The 17,191-nt window shown below is 33.5% G+C and overlaps 1 protein-coding gene and 1 long non-coding RNA gene across 2 annotated transcripts; both read left to right on the forward strand.

Annotated features, from left to right (window-relative positions):
* Nucleotides 1-1,261: 1,261 nt before the first annotated feature.
* LOC125205497 (metal transporter Nramp7.2-like) lies at nucleotides 1,262-7,825 on the forward strand. The gene is made up of 13 exons (XM_048104471.2): nucleotides 1,262-1,518; nucleotides 1,643-1,721; nucleotides 2,597-2,637; nucleotides 3,472-3,550; nucleotides 3,655-3,759; nucleotides 4,002-4,111; nucleotides 4,928-5,109; nucleotides 5,455-5,524; nucleotides 5,833-6,006; nucleotides 6,452-6,556; nucleotides 6,906-7,037; nucleotides 7,136-7,231; nucleotides 7,319-7,825. Exons 1-13 carry the CDS (start codon nucleotides 1,390-1,392, stop codon nucleotides 7,637-7,639), a joined length of 1,623 nt encoding a protein of 540 aa, XP_047960428.1. The 5' UTR covers nucleotides 1,262-1,389; the 3' UTR covers nucleotides 7,640-7,825.
* Nucleotides 7,826-10,361: 2,536 nt separating this feature from the next.
* On the forward strand, nucleotides 10,362-12,008 carry LOC125205500 (uncharacterized). The gene is made up of 2 exons (XR_007173762.2): nucleotides 10,362-11,675; nucleotides 11,756-12,008. It is a non-coding gene; the product is annotated as an uncharacterized LOC125205500 (long non-coding RNA).
* Nucleotides 12,009-17,191: the final 5,183 nt, after the last annotated feature.

The following is a 17,191-nucleotide window of genomic DNA, read 5'->3' on the forward strand; positions in this document are numbered from 1 at the left end:
ATATGATAGGAGACAAATAAAAAAGTTTAAAATTTTATATGTCGCTGCAGAAATTAATAAATTAATATACTGAAAATATCAAAGTGGTGACAACTAATTGTCAAATGGCTCCAATTCAGCAGTAATTCATGCCGCTTTGAAGGACAACATTTTAATTGAATATTTTATTTCAATAAGGTTATATGAATCTGATTCGTTTATTAGTTCATAATTAAAAAGAACGCTTCAGTTATACGAATCTTGTGAAGATTGACTGTGTTAGACTGTTAGTATTTAATATGAGACGCAATTATTATTTATATTTTTTTATATTTATTTGGTACTCCTACTATCAATAATCAAAATCGACAAAACTGGTCATTTAACTAGAAATCGGTGGATCCAAATCCAATGCATAGTATTTTTAAATTAGTATGATTTTGTTTACATATTTATGTTATAAAGATAGTTGTGAATGTGAGGAATTTTATATTTCACTTAAAAAATACTCCCTTTGTCCATGAGGCATTGCTTTTTAGCACGAGTTTTGTTTGTTAAATGGAGAGAATAATTAAGTAAGATTAATGAAAAAATAGAGAAGAAAAAGTAAATGAGAGATTGCCAAAAAAGAAAATGACTCGAGAACTGAGGGAATACTACTTAAATTCTCTTCGTCCCAATGAAAATGAACCGCTTTTCTTTTTGTGTTTATCCTAACAAAATAATTCATTACAAAAGATAGAAAATATTTATTCCTATTTTATTCTCTCTTTACTTAATATACCAGTAATAGAATAAAAATTGAATAAAATCAAAATTTCATGATTTAATATTTCATTTTTAAATTTTATGAGATTGATCAAAAGTTAACCGAACTTCTTATTTCAAATAGCTAATGGAGTAGTATTTATTAAACAATAAAATATGAAACAAATAGTAGTACTAGTGTTAGTTTTAATTTTTAATTTTATTAGTGTTTAAACAATAGATACACTACCAAACGAGTCCCGAGTGAATAAAGAAAAGACAACACACAACCTCCCATCCCTTTGTTAATAAGCTACGGCAACTTTCATGACTACTCACTTCGATTTTTACCACAATCTTAAATTTTGCTTAAGAAGCTTGACCCCTCACTAGAGTAAATCCAAGAGCCTTTGTCCAATTAATCAGGATTACAATAATAGTAATTTAATTAATTAGCAACGTCTCCTTTTTGTGACGAATATTATTTTGGTGGATATATAGCTTCCATAAAAACAAAGGTAGCTATTATGAGTGGAATTAAATGAGAGGTTCTTCTTGGGACAGGCAATATACAAGATTCCTCCAATATAAATAAAAGGGTTTATTACACATATTTTCACTATAGAAAAAACACACAGTCACACACACATTTATTGCTACAATATGGCAAGCTTGCAGCAGCAGCAGGGCAGTGGCGGTGGGAACACCAACCGTGTTGTCGCGGTGGTGCAGACGCCGCCCGCCGCCGCCGGAGGAAACAAAGAATTTGATCAGGAAGACCAATTTCAACAGGTATACATATTCATATCTATTTCAATATATGTGTATCAATTATGGTTTTTATTCAAGAATTTTATAGTATATGTTTTTTTCATCAAAAAGGGAAAAAGAATTTATTGGATTATTGAAAATTTAGGAACCTGGGTGGAAAAATTTCTTGAAGCATGTTGGACCTGGTTTCTTGGTCTCATTGGCTTACCTTGATCCGGGAAATTGTAAGCTCTCTTGGTCTCATTCTCTCTCTCGTTCGCGATATAATGTCTCAGAGTTCTTTATTTCAGTATGCCAACGATAAAAAATCTCATTTACTTTTTTCTTTAGTACATTATTAAGTTTATCATAGTCTGGTGATCTTGAAAGCCACACAGTATTAAGTTTATCATAGTCAGGATATCTTGTAGCTTTCAGAAATGACTAATTATAGCATAATTTTGACATTTTTCCATTACAACATGAAAAATCGCCGAAGAAACTCTTTAATGCAATTAAAGATGCTAATTTGTGCTTTTAAACATACCACCAATGCTTTAGAAAACATCTTTATTGTTGGTCCCCAACTAAAATTAGAGGACACAAATGGAAACATCCTAAAAACAAAAGAAGATTAAGTTAATTTGTCATTAATTTAAAGATGCTTTGTTGTTATTTTTTATAACTTTCCAATGCAAGTAATTGCGCCTCAATTTTTGCGTTAGTATATATTTTAGTTTTTTTAGTGTTCTTACTTGTCACATGGTTCTATGAGTAGGGAAAACTACGTGTACAAAACGTTTTGGTTAAGTAAACGGCTTCATTTAATACACTTAGTCAATCACATCTTTAATTTTTACAAATGCACACACTATATTAATACATTCAAAAATATAGCATGCTGAATTTTTTTCTATGAGAAAATTGAAAAAAAAAAGTCATATAATTAGTCATTATTTAATGGTACGACACTGACAAGGGCAATTTACCGAACTTTTTCACAATTTCTTTTGCATATTTTAAAACTCGCACTATATCAAAATGAGACAATATATCGTGTACCAAAGAAGTACTAATACATATTTGTGGCACTAATGCTGATTAATTATCTTAATTGCAGTGGAAACTGATTTGCAGGCGGGAGCAAACCACGGCTATGAAGTAATTAACTAATCCATACACACTTATGTTGATTTCTTATAATCTCATTTAATTTCATGTAAATTGCAAACGCACTTCTAATTAATCACATAAATGTGACAATTTTAGTACTAACTACTTAGCATATTTTAATTTTTTTCAAACGAATTTCATAACTTTCGGCTGCTAGAATATTCGGAAATTTTGAATTTGCGGTTCTTCTATGACCCCAAAGAATTATTCTTTATACGGAATTTTTAATTCTTCTGAAATGATTCCATGAATATTAAAAACCAATCCTTTTTCACGAATATTCAGAAAATGGTCACAAAATCAATCACCAATACCAGCCCATTTTTTTGGCTTTTCATATAGAAAGTGAAAAATAAATGGACCCTATTCGTGAGCTTTTTTGAGATTTCGGCCACGAGCAATGGCATGTAAATGCGCTTCTTGTGCAAGTAGTGACGTTGTGAGCAGTTGAGTATGTTGTGCTTGCATACTGCAGTGTAGAAGTGCACGTCACTTATTGCCCAATTAGAATCGACCATGCAGTAATAATTTAAGAAAATCATTTTTTTTAGATTTCTTTTAGTTGAATTTCATAATTTTAATGAAATGAGAAAGATAAGTGAATAGTGTAAATGTTGCTTGAAGATTGAATTTCTTAGAACTCATGGTGTTCGATTTGATATTTGTTGTCCTATGATGAATTTTTGCAAAATGATTGCACACACTAGTACTAAAATAAAGTCTATTTATTGCCCTATAATGAATTTTGGCAAAATGATTATACATTAATAGAAATTAAACCACTTTTACACGTTATATTTAATTATATTTGCATATTCACAGCTGTTGTGGGTGATACTTATCGGATTGGTGTTTGCCCTTATAATTCAATCACTTGCAGCAAATTTAGGAGTCAGCACCGGTATGTGTACATTTAATGTTTTAACATTATATGACTAATTAATTTTTAATAAATAAAACAACTAGATATAAAATCGATTAAATTAATTATTCATGTAAATGTAGGCAAACATTTGGCGGAGCATTGCAAAGCTGAGTATCCAATATTCGTCAAATTATGCTTGTGGATTCTAGCTGAGCTTGCCGTCATCGCTGCCGACATCCCAGAAGGTATCTATCTATTAGCAATGACAGATTCAAATCATAATTTTTTATAATCAAATAAAATAATTAAAAATCAAATATAAAATCCAAATATGTTTCAGTAAATTTTTGATTTAACGTCTTCTTTAAAGAAAAATTATGTAATATAGACCACTGATTAAGTATTATTGTACACATCACAACTAAGTTTGATAGTTCATAAATATTTTTTAAGTGCAAAATTGTTTGTACTAATTGTTTTTTGACAGTGATTGGGACGGCATTTGCACTGAACATATTATTCAAGATACCAGTTTGGGTTGGGGTTCTCTGCACCGGGTGCAGTACTCTACTCTTGCTCGGTCTACAAAAATATGGTGTAAGTCTTCAATTTATATTTAAAAATTAAGTTTATCTTCTACTAAACATAAATTAATTAATTCACTCTTTGCTTAAATATCTAGACTTCAAGTCTTCAACCACTCCATTATAAATTTATTTCGAGTTTTTTTAAATTTACCATAGTCAACAACTAATCAACAAGATGAGTAGATGACAATGGAGATGATGGTAGCATTTTCTTTATAAAATGGATCGGATAATTAGTTGGTAACACTATATGATCCCTATATATTCATCTCAAATTATTCTCATAATTTTAGGATAAATATACTAGAATCACGCAGAGTTAACAACTAATTACCCCACAAAAATTATAAATTTATTTTTGAGATCCATCTTTACCTAAATGAAATAATGTTTTTTGTCCTCATTTTTAACAGCTATGCTTTGATCGAATCTACATATTAATTTTATTGCTCACAACAACTGCATATCGAATATACACAGCCTGTTTATCTTCTTTTTTAGCAACTTGTTATATTTGTTTTATTTAGGAAATGGAATAAAAGATTGCAAGTGCATTTAAATAATTCTGTAAAATTGGTGTAGTAAGATATAAAATCAAGAATATTATTCCTCGTATTTAAAATCCTTCTATACTAAACCTGGAAAAAAACCTTTGATGCCCCTCGAATATACCTAAAGAAAAATAAATTACCATCATCTAACATATAGGTGCTACAAAAACATAAAAATGTGCAAGTTAAGTACTTTTTTAATTATTTGTTAGTAATAAATATACTATTTCCTAAGTAATAGTACTAATATTTTACTATTTGCTAAATAAAAACAGGTTAGGAAGCTGGAATTATTAATAGCAATATTAGTATTCATAATGGCAGCATGTTTCTTTGGAGAATTAAGCTATGTGAAACCTCCGGCTAAAGAAGTGATGAAGGGAATGTTTGTGCCTAAGTTAAAAGGCCAAGGCGCCACCGGTGACGCCATCGCGTTGCTCGGTGCACTCGTTATGCCGTATGTTCCTTTCTATATTTATATCTGATTTTCTAACGATCTTATACTTGTTGAGGCGGCCTCAACAATTTTGAAAAATTTCTTAGGATGTTTTATCCATTTTATGCTAAAAGTACTTTTTTCAAAAATATTAGTATTATTTAATTAGTTAAATTTATAATTAGGAATTTATTCCTCTTTCATACTGTATTATATAAATACGAAGAAATATTACAAGAAATATTTAGAGGTTTGTTAAATTTTTATAAATTTAATTTAATTTTAGTTTTTGGTATCAAGAGAAAGTTGTTGATTTTCACTTTACTAAGTCTCGTAATTGATAAATTATTTCATTTTTTGTTGCAGGCATAATCTTTTTCTTCATTCTGCTCTAGTGCTATCGAGAAAGATACCTAATTCTGTTCGTGGCATTAATGTAAGTAAATATGTGTTGGATATTTTGCAATATGTCGAAACCATTTGTTCAAAATGAAATCACATGTTTAATTATATTTTCTGAAAATTATTAACTAAAATGAGTCAATGAATTAATTGGGCATGAGAGTAATTACTTTTGGTTAGGCAGGCTATTGAGCTAGTGCCAATATTCAACTTGGCTGCTTGATTGTATAGTGTTAGACTTTGGGTATTAAATTTATCGATAAACATGTCTATGGAATATCATTTTTATGTTAGTAAATCTATTAATTTTGTATTTCTAATTAAATATTTTTATTATTTCAGGATGCTTGTCGATACTTCTTGATTGAAAGTGGATTTGCACTTTTTGTAGCGTTTTTGATAAATGTGGCCGTTATTTCCGTGTCTGGTACTGTTTGCTTAGCAGATGATCTCTCAAGTGAAAATGAAGAAAGTTGTAGCGACTTAACACTAAATTCAGCATCCTTCCTCCTCAAGGTAAACCTATTCAATTATCGATGTTTTAAAAAATAGGGTAAATTGCTGAAAAAAATTCATGCAATTTGGTTTAATTGTGACCCGTCATGCAACTTAACAATTCAGCAAGTTTGAGACGAAATACTCTGGGGATACTAAATCTGATATGACAATTTGAAAATCAAATGTGGACACATCACTGATGACTTAAAGAATATCATCTATTTATAAAAAAAAACAATGTCCTCTATTTATAAAAAAATCGACATCGTGAAAAACATTAATAATATACTACATGTATGCAATCAGATATTTTTGCCCATGGTTATTTTAGATTATTTTTAAAATTGCAAAACAAATTAGAATTTAACCAAATTTCACAATTTTCCAATTGCAATTTGCCTTTTAAAAAGTACACATATAGATATGAGCAATCTCTAATTTCCTAATTATATTTCGTTTCCAGAATGTTTTGGGGAAATCAAGCTCTACTGTTTATGCCATTGCATTGTTGGCCTCGGGCCAGAGCTCCACTATCACAGGCACCTATGCAGGACAATACATCATGCAGGTACAATATATATCTCCATCTAGCAATGAAAGTAGGGATGGACTAAGGTGGGGTCCATGGGGTCAGCTGGATCCACCGTCGACCCACGAGTACCATAACATTCTACTATTAAATTTGGTCTATCGAGTTGTTGGTCTATCGACCCTATGACCAACAACTCCGGCCCTACAAGTTCCATTTTTAGAATACATTATTATGGAAGATCGAATTTAATGGAGCGTTCCAGACCTCACGGGTCGGCGGAGGTTGAATCCGCTAACCCACCTGGATCCACCATTCAAATAACAAAGTACAAGATGAATAATATGCTAATTCATTTGAAACATTAAATTGCCTACTTTTTTTATAGGGATTCTTGGAACTCAAGATGAGAAAATGGACAAGGAATTTGATGACAAGGTGCATTGCCATAACACCTAGTTTAGTAGTGTCTATAATTGGAGGATCTTCCGGAGCCGGTCGACTCATCATTATTGCATCGGTTTGTACATACATCCTTACACAAATCATCTAAAACTAACCAAGTAACAAATTAAAATGAAACAGTACACTTATGAAATTGAATTTTAATAATTTCAGATGATACTATCTTTCGAGCTTCCTTTTGCTCTCATCCCACTTCTCAAATTCAGCACAAGCTCCACCAAAATGGGAACTCACAAGAACTCTATCTACGTAAGTGAAGTAATCAATAATTAATCTAGCTAGCTCGATAAATTTAGGCCGTTAGATCATGCCTAATAAGGGTGCGTGTTTGTGCAGATTATCGTGTTTTCGTGGATCCTTGGCCTCGGGATCATAGGCATCAACATCTACTACTTGAGCACTGCATTTGTAGGGTGGCTTATCGACAATGACTTGCCTAAAGTGGGGAATGTGTTCATTGGAATACTAGTGTTTCCTCTTATGGCAATCTATGTTATTTCGGTTATCTATCTCATGTTTCGAAAGGACAGGGTTGTGACATTCATTGACCCCACCAAGTCTGATCCGACTGCCATGGAAAACGGGCATCAAGGAGGAGTTGAGATGCAAAACGCTCCGTATAGAGAGGATCTAGCCGATATCCCGTTACCTAACTAGAATTCTAATTCGTCTTTCTCTTTCTCATTTTCCTTTGATGAGAGAAATGTACAAGTGCCACTCTACAAATATGTTGAGAAGAATAGAATAGTTGTAGATTAAGTTCTTTGTTTTGCCTTCTTGGACTCCTTTCATGTGTAAAATGAAGTTTTATATAATAAGAAAGGCAAAGCCTTTTTTTATTTATTTATGCAACATAAGAAACTTTGTTTGCACTTGCTTTTTGTGGAATCATATATTTTCTAGCATTTGTTTGATGTTTGCTATCCTTTTTATCATATGTTTTTCTTTGGGTTGGAGAGTTAAATTTGTCTGAGGACTTGTGGTTCATAGTCACAGCCTTAAAGTAATACTCTATCCTTTCCATAATAGTGAGTCATTTTACGATTTTGGTACGTTCCATAGTAGTGGGGTCACTTCCCTTTATAATAAAAGTTAACACATTTCTTCTCACTTACTTTAACCTCTCTTACTTTATTCTCTCTTCATCTCTCTCTCTTTTTCATTTCTTACTTTATTCTTATTTTACTTAAATCACTTCTCTTAGAGTGAACTACAAAAATGGTCCTTGGACTATAAGTTTATCTCGCTCATAGTCTCTGGACTTTAAAAACATCACCAGTAGTCCCAGTACTATTGGTTAATTTTGAAATTGGTCCTTTTGGCTATTTTCCTCCCTAAAATGCCCTTTTGGGCAGCTGGATAATTTTATATTTTCACATTTTTAACCTTTTCAATATGATATTATTTCAATAATGTTCAAAATCTAATAGTATTATTTCAAAATTATCTCCTTCTTCCCTTTTTTCATCGTTCACATTGTTTCTTTATTTCAATATTAGATTTAATTTTATAAAATAATATTTAATCTTTTTTATTTTTAAATAGCAATATTATTTTTAATTAAAAATAATTAATTTATGTATTCTATTATAAAAGAGTTTTGTGTTAGCTGGCTGCATAGTTTTATTTCTATAGTTTTATAAGATTTTTAAAAATAAAATATGAAATTATGGAGTTTTAATTTGTCATAAGTGTCTCATTTGTGTAAAAAACGTCGTTCAGTGATGTTCAAATCGACGTATATAATAAGTATCTTTTTCCCTTTGTTTTCCTTTCTTTTATTTTGATAAAAACATCATTAATTAAAGACGTTAGTTTAGTATAGATAGTTGATAATATTTGCCTTTTGTTTTCCTTTCCTTTATAATTTGTTATTTTAACTTAAAATTTGATTGAATATTGTGATTTAAGAGCTATTAATATTATTAGCACTAAAGGTAAAAATTGACATCAATACTATAAATATTGTTACTTTTCGATTTGGTCTTTTTTTCTAATCATAAATAAATATGATCAGTAGTTAAGAAATACGAATAAGTTAAACAACAATAACTTTCATTACTAAGTTGTGTAAAATATTCTAAGGGCTAGAAAAAATCAAGTGTTATTTTTCGAAAGTACTATCAAATAATTGAAAGGTTGAAAAGAAAGTTATACGTCAAAGTTATAAGAAAGGTTGACAATCAAAGTTATACAATCAAAGTTATACATTCAATTTTATTCAAAGGTTGAACAAAGTAATAGAGAGGGAAAAAGTAAAGAGAGTAATGCTTTCATATTTAGAAACGTGTCATTTAGAGTAAGACATCCCAAAAAGAAAATGTGTCACTTAGAATGCGACGGAGGGAGTATATTTTTAGTTTCTCCGGTGAAATGGGCCGGAGTTTGTGGGCCAATAATTTCAAACTAAATGTTACTAGTACTAGTATTAATTTTCAACTAAAAATAACTTTATATATTCAAATAATATGTAATAATATTGTCACGACCACAACTCCCTATTGCTAGTGAGCCCGAGTCACTAAATTCTTTCCTTTCATAAAGATTTTGATTGTGCAATCACATAACTTAAATACCATATCTGAACTTTGTATGAACCGGGAATGTGGCCACATTCCACGACGGTCACTGGACCGGCCAACTCCTATGTTAGCTCACGGTCTCCTTATGTGTACACTAGTCCAAATAGGGTTTGCGGCCCTACTGGGACCCGAATTCGATTTAACTAAATTGGCATAGCCAAGCAGATAGGTAATTATAAAACAAAACATGGCATGACAAACATACTTGAGTAAATAAAATAATGCACACCTCAAAAGCTAAATCCCTTTCCGTAAATTTCTTTAACTTGACCTTAGATAACGTGCGAAGACGTCCCTATAGAAAATAAAATAATACTTAATTAGACTTTAAGAAGTCAAGAAAATTAAACGTGAATGCATCCTAAGTGCATGCTCATTTTATTCTTTTTCGCATTTTTTTCTAGAAAAATTCTAGAATCCTTGAACATTAATTAAATCAATAGATTTAATTTATTGTGGAGGTTTAAGGAATTATTCGTTTAACTTTGGGAGGATTATTTTCCATGTATCTTGTTCGGACACTAACATAGATCTAAAATTTAATTTATCATCTCGGGATTTAATTAGCACATTCACTCATGGTTGGTCGTTTAAGAGTCCAAGATTTAATTTAGCAATCCACAGGCCCAACCATTTTTTTTAACAATTCCAGCCTATTCCTCCTTTTAATTAATAAAACAACCTGATTCTTAAATTAAATTCCTTAGCCCAAGATTTAATCTACAATCTTAGCTCACACTTTTATTTAGTGAAGCCCAAACAATTAAAAGAAAAATGCCCAAACATATACTCTTCACCTCCATCGGTTCCTCTCATTTTCCAACTCACACAAAAACCCCCAAATTGAAAAAAAACCCTAGCACTCGCTGGCCCTCTCTCTTCCATCTCGGCTACATCGTCGCTATCGCGACACCCAATCGCCGGTGCTCTGTCGCCGGTGTCGCAGCATCCTCATCGCACTCCGTCGCCATCTCCGAGTGCTTCTCAGTGTCAACGCTGCTCACACGCCGGCACATAGCACCGTCGCCGACAGCTCTCCTCCGGGTCTTGACCTGCACGAGTTGCGCAACGGCCAGAGCCGCTGCCGTCATCTCAGGAGCTTGAGCTTGCCATCGTAGCTCAGGCAGGCTCGGCCCCTTTCGACCTCAAGCCTCGGCTACCAACCGCCTACCAATCGGCCTTAAAGCTAAGTCCCATAATTCTCATTATCTAGTCCATTTGTTGATTCTCTCTTTGTGCAGTAGCTTGTGAGATTTAAAAATTCTCGTATGTTGTTTATTGTGGAGGATCTCGGTTGGGTATTCATAATTGTACATGATTTAGGAATTTAGGAAGTTGAGTTGGTATAGCTACTGAGCTTGGGTAAAAATGGGTAAAAAGGCAGTAGCCTGTTGTTTTCTCTTGTTGTATTATGTGATAAAGCTCCAAGCTTTCTCATCCTAAGCATGAAGTCAAGGAAAGGCAGAGAGTGTGCTAGTGCTTTACTGTTTTCTTCCATTATTCCTATCATGCTGTTAAGATCTGGAATGGTGGTGTTCTAAACATGTTTATACTTGGTTTCCTACTATTTTACTTGAGATTTAGCATGCTATTTGAGGTTTCTAAGTTTTGGTGCTTCTATGTGATGAAAAAAAAGTTATTTGGAAGGAGGAAAGGAGTGTATTACCTCTTGAAGCAGTTGCTGTCTTTGATTTATGCTCCTAGCACTTAAGCTCTCTTACTCTAAATCTTGCTATGTTGCTGGAAATTTCTTATGGTGTGTAGGAGAGTTCATAGGTGGAGTGGAAGGGATCTTTATATGAGAACTTTGGGAGTACTTTGTTGAATTAAATGGACTGTCTCCCTTTTTTTTATGCCCAACATATCTCTTGTTTTTTATCCTCATTGCAGCCTTCTACTTGAAACATTTTGGTGTTACTTGGAGTACTAGGTGTTTGACTAATTAATTCATCTTGTTCTCACATGCCCTCTTAGTACTTTAGTTCATAACTTTCTTTGTTTGCAAGCTGCAGGAGCTCGTAGGGGAAGACAAGGCTGTTGGGTGGGATCTGCTGTAGGCAGCTTGAGTTACTCCTTTGGGCAAATTTTTGGTCTCCTAAGAATAAAGGAGGGTAGGTCTTTTCCTCACAAGCAAGTGCCCTTTTATCTCTTGTTCTCTAGATAATTAAAGTTTTCCTTGTCTCATTTGCAGGTGGATAGATCTGGGCTACCGTGCTGTTTATGGGTTTGGCCCGCTCCCCTCGGCCCGACGGACTGCTCGAAGACGGGCCGCTGCTTTCGGCCCCAGAGAGAGGCCTGAAGTGCAATCAAGATTTCTCCTTTCTCTTTGTTTTCTTTATTTAAAGCCTTTGTTCCATGTATTATTTTTTTTGAAGTTAGTTGTTCGTTTGTTGTATATGAAATGTTATTCGAATTTCTTTATACTTGGGAAAAAACTTCTTGTCTTTCCTCTTTCATTTACATATTGTTGACGTCGCTGTGTTCACTAAATTCTTACTTTAGCTTTTATTTCTTTGCGGACCAACAACTATAAGCATCAACGGGAAATAACGAGCTCTATTTAGAACACGAATCCAGAGAGCAAATAATTTGCTAGTTCAACATTTAAAATAAGGGAAAAGGTAATAAGAGAATGGGTTATTACAAATATACTCTCATCTGTCCCACTTTAGGACGGATACGATAACACTCATCTTATTAACTCATCCAGGTCGATGATGCCTTGAGTGAGGGAAAAAGTAAAGAGAGTGATGTTTCCATATTTAGAATAGTGTCATATAGATTAAGACATCCCAAAAAGAAAATGTGCCACTTAGAATGGGACGGAGGGAGTATGTTTTTAGTTTCTCCGGTAAAATGGGCTGGAGTTTGTGGGCCAATTATTTTGAAACTAAATGTTACTAGTACTAGTATAAATTTTCAACTAAAAATAACTTTATATATTCAGATAATATGTAATAATATACTCCCATCCGTCCCACTTAAGGACGGATACGATAGCACCCATCTTATTAACTCATCCAAGTCGATGATGTCTTGACTCCACATTTGTGTACTTTAATACTTTCTCGAATCACTTGTCATATTAAATAATATGTCCGTCAAAGTATGATATTGTTTCCTTTTTATTGCTTTGACTGCTACTCCATTTAACAGATTTCCATGAGATTTTTCCTTGCCATGGAGTGCTCTAAGACCACGAACAATGGGGCCAAAAATAGCTTTAAAGTCAACCTTAATTGTGTTCCACCAAATGCTAGAATCATTTGAATCACAGTAATAATTAACTGCATCACTCTTCTTCCCTTTCTTTGCATCACCCTTATCCAATTCTCCAACAATTTCATGTTGAGCCAAACATTCAAACTCAAATCAATTGTTTTTGTTATGATAACCGAATTCTTTTTGTCAAAGTTTATGACCTCTAGGATATTTTCAAAGTCTCTAAAACACCGTTGTCTCATATACCAATCATAGTCATTTTGAAAGCAGGTGTAAGACATAAAATCGTTAACATTTCTATTGTCTAATGACATGGTGGTCGAGATTTTCATGTAGAACTTTCCGAAATCATTATCATCATACTCTATAAGACACATCTAAATTCAAGACTGGTTGTTTTATAACAAAGTGATGATCTTGCTCCTTAATCTTCGTTGGGGTCTGATCGAGAAAGGAAACCAAAACTTCTTTTAGAATAAAATTTACCTAACTCAGTAAAAATTGGAAACACAGATGTCTTAATTATGTTAGTCATTCATGCACTTTTGTTTGGGTTTGAATAATTATTCGGTTGGATAGTCATACAATGATACAAACTCCTAATATTTTAAACAACAAAATCACCTCACTTCTCAGCATATTGTTCGGTGGAGCCGGCAAGGCTCCACCCCAAGCCTAGCCACCAACTAATTAAACCACATAACATGCTCAATGTCATGACTACCAATTGGGTTATGATGGGAAAACAACAAAAATGTGCCCATATAAACAATTACTCCCTCCGTCCGCGAATAGGAGTCCCGGTTGGCCATTTTCATCCGTCCGTCATTAGGAGTCCCGGTTAGACATTTTATCTCGGGAGTATAAAAAATGACCCACATGTTCCCTTAATTTAGAGCTGCAATTAGTTTTAAATTAAAAAAAACCTTTGATTGCAATTTCTCACTCTAATGTTAGATTTCATTATTTCAAAGAATAAACATATAATAATATAAATGGGTCTCACATTCCACTATCACACACTTTAATTATTACACTCAAACTTTTCTTAAAACCCACACCCAACTCAACCGGGACTCCTATTCGCGGACGGAGGAAGTATATATTAATGGTATTTATATAGTAGTTATGTGTTTATATCATATTTTTGTATAATTGAATATATAATTATATATTGGTCTACCATGGAGTTGAATGTTATTCAACTATAAAAGTAACGCACGTGGAAAACTTTCAAAAATGGGTGCCATACAAAGATCTACGTGTATAAATATTTCTTTTAGGGAAAATTGCCTAAAAAGTCACAAACTTTGGGGAAAGTTTGGTTTTTCTCACAAATTATAAAAGTTGTGCCTAAAGTCATGAACTTTATCGGATCGTGCAAATTTCCCAAACTACCGACTTGACGACATATTTCCATTAAAAACTTATCCCATATGGCATGCCGGAGGCGTGAGTTGGCAAAATTTTTGACCGGCACAAAACGACGTTGTTTTATGCTTTTTTTATTGAATCTTCTTTACACGTCGTCGATTTCATCCCTAAACCGTTTGTCGATGATTTCACTCTTGTCGATTACGTTTTCCATCGATTGAATTGGGATTGCGCTTTCGAAATCAGCCAAAAAGAGGTTATATTACTTGAGTTTATGGTTAAACCAGAAATTTGGTCAAGTCTTGCCTTCGGCATGCCACGTGGAATAAGTTTTTAACGGAAATATGCCGCTAGGTCGGGTAGTTTGGGAAATTTGCACGATCCGATAAAGTTCGTGACTTTAGACGCAACTTTCATAGTGTGTGGGAAAAACCAAACTTTCCCCAAAGTTTGTGACTTTTTAGGCAATTTATCCTTTCTTTTATTAATTTGTTACTGAAATACAGTAATAGGTTAGAAAGTGCATGATTCTTATAGGTTTAAGTTTGAGAAATACCTTTCTGGCAATGCGTATAAACAATTTAGTATTTTTCTATCTTGTGCGGACGATGTTTTTGTGATGAATCTGGAAAGAACAAATGACCTTAGTAAGTCATGGCCGATGTAGAATTTAAGCAACATATTCCATCCGTCCCGCTTAAGATGACACGTTTTCATTTTTAGTTTGTCCCAACTAAGATGACACATTTCCTTTTTTGGTAACTTTCTCTCTCCAATTAATACACCAAACCACTTTTTTCCACTCCTATTAAAATATTCATCTATTTTTCTCTCTCTATTTTAATACTTACACCCACCCTTTCTCTCTCCAATTAAACACTTTAACCAATAACTCCTAAAATCCCGTGCCGGCCAAGAATTGTGTCATCTTAGCCGGGACGGAGGGAGTATAATTTTAAAAAATCCAATTTGGTTCATCCTTAAAACGATGTTAGATAAGTTTGGTTATAACTAATCTGAATCGGTGCTAAATTTTAAATATGAACCAGATTAGAATTTTTTAAAATCATATGTTGCATAATTTCTACATCAGCAATAACATAGTAAGGTCATTTTTAAAAGTATACATATAGATATGGGCAACCTCTAATTTTTGAATTATATTCCTTTTCCAAAATGTTTTTGGGAAATCAAGTTCTACTGTGTATGCCATTGCATTGTTGGCCTCGGGGAAGAGCTCCACTATCACAGGCACCTACGCAGGACAATACATCATGCGGGTACAATGCATATCTCTATCTATACAATCAATAACGGACCTAGAAAATGAAACTCATGGAATTTAACATAGTAAAAAAAGATTGTTGTTAGCACAGAAGGAAAAGGCAGTGCAACATTGGCCTTCTCTAGCAATGAAAGTAGGACGAACTAAGGTGGGGTCCACGGGGTCGGTCGGCCCCACCATCGACTTACGAGTACCATAACATTCTTGTAGCAATATCTGCTCCCCCGGAACCAACTGCGCTAAGCCCCTGCGGGCAGTACCATAACATTCTACTATTAAATTTGGTGTTTCAAACTATGTCTGAAAGAATACATCATTATGGAAGATCGAATTTAATAGTGTCTGTACCTCATGGGTCGATAGAGGTCGAGTCCACTATCCCCACCTAAATCCACCACTAAATATAACAAAGAACAAAGATGATTAATACTATGTAAATTCTACAATATTTGAAACGCTAAATTGCCTATTTTTTTAATAGGGATTCTTGGAACTCAAGATGAGAAAATGGACAAGGAATTTGATGACAAAGTGTATTGCCATAACACCTAGTTTGGTAGTGTCTATAATTGGAGGATCTTACGGTGCCGGTCGACTCATCATTATTGCATCGGTTTGTACATACATCCTAGAACAAATCATCTAATACTAACCTAAATAACAAATTAAAATGAAATATTTTGCAATTATGGAAATAAATTTTAATAATTTCAGGTGATGCTATCTTTCGAGCTTCCTTATGCTCTGATCCCACTTCTCAAATTCAGAACAAGCTCCACCAAAATGGGACCTCAAAAGAACTCTATCTATGCAAGTGAACTAATTAATCTAGCTAGTTCGATAAATCTAGGCCGTTAGATCATGTCCTAATAAGTGTGCATGTTTGTGCAGATTATCGTGTTTTCGTGGATGCTAAGCCTCGGGATCATAGGCATCAACATCTACTACTTGAGCACTACTTTTGTAGGGTGGCTTATCAACAATGACTTGCCTAAAGTGGGAAATGTGTTCATTGGAATCCTAGTGTTTCCTCTTATGGCAATCTATGTTATTTCGGTTATCTATCTCATGTTTCGAAAGGACATAGTTGTGACATTCATTGACCCCACCAAGTCCGATCCGATTGCCATGGATAACGGGTATCAAGGAGGAGTCGAGATGCAAAATGCTCCGTATAGAGAGGATCCTGCCGATATCCCGTTGCCTAACTAGAATTCTAATTCGTCTTTCTCTTTCACATTTTCCTTTGACGAGAGAAATGTACAATTGCCCCTCTACAAATATGTTGAGAAAAATAGAATAATTGTAGATTAAGTTCTTTGTTTTGCCTTTTTGGACTCCTTTCATGTGTAATATGAAGTTTTATAGTAATAAGAAAGGCAAAGCCTTTTTGGTTTATTCGACATAAGTAACTTTGTTTGCACTTACTCTTTGTGGAATTAGTATTTTCAGGGGATGTTAATGTAGCCCGTAATTCGTGGACTGGCCCGAATAGCCCGCCAAATTTATAGGGTTAGAGCCGGAAATTTCTAGCCCGAAAAAATCAAAACCCGATTAGCCCGCAACCCGTTAGGGCCAGACCTAAAAACCCGATGGGCTGGCCCGAAAATCCGATAAAATTTCTATTATTCTATTGTTTTACTCCTAATTCGACACTTCATTAATTAATTTTAACTAAAGAAATAACTTCCAATTTTAAAATTAAATATACAAATTATATATTGAATTTTTATTAATAACTGATAA

The sequence above is a fragment of the Salvia hispanica genome, chromosome 6, assembly GCF_029641045.1.
Source record: "Salvia hispanica isolate PSC_SH4W2 chromosome 6, Shi_PSC_v1, whole genome shotgun sequence".
Classification (NCBI taxonomy): domain Eukaryota; kingdom Viridiplantae; phylum Streptophyta; class Magnoliopsida; order Lamiales; family Lamiaceae; genus Salvia; species Salvia hispanica.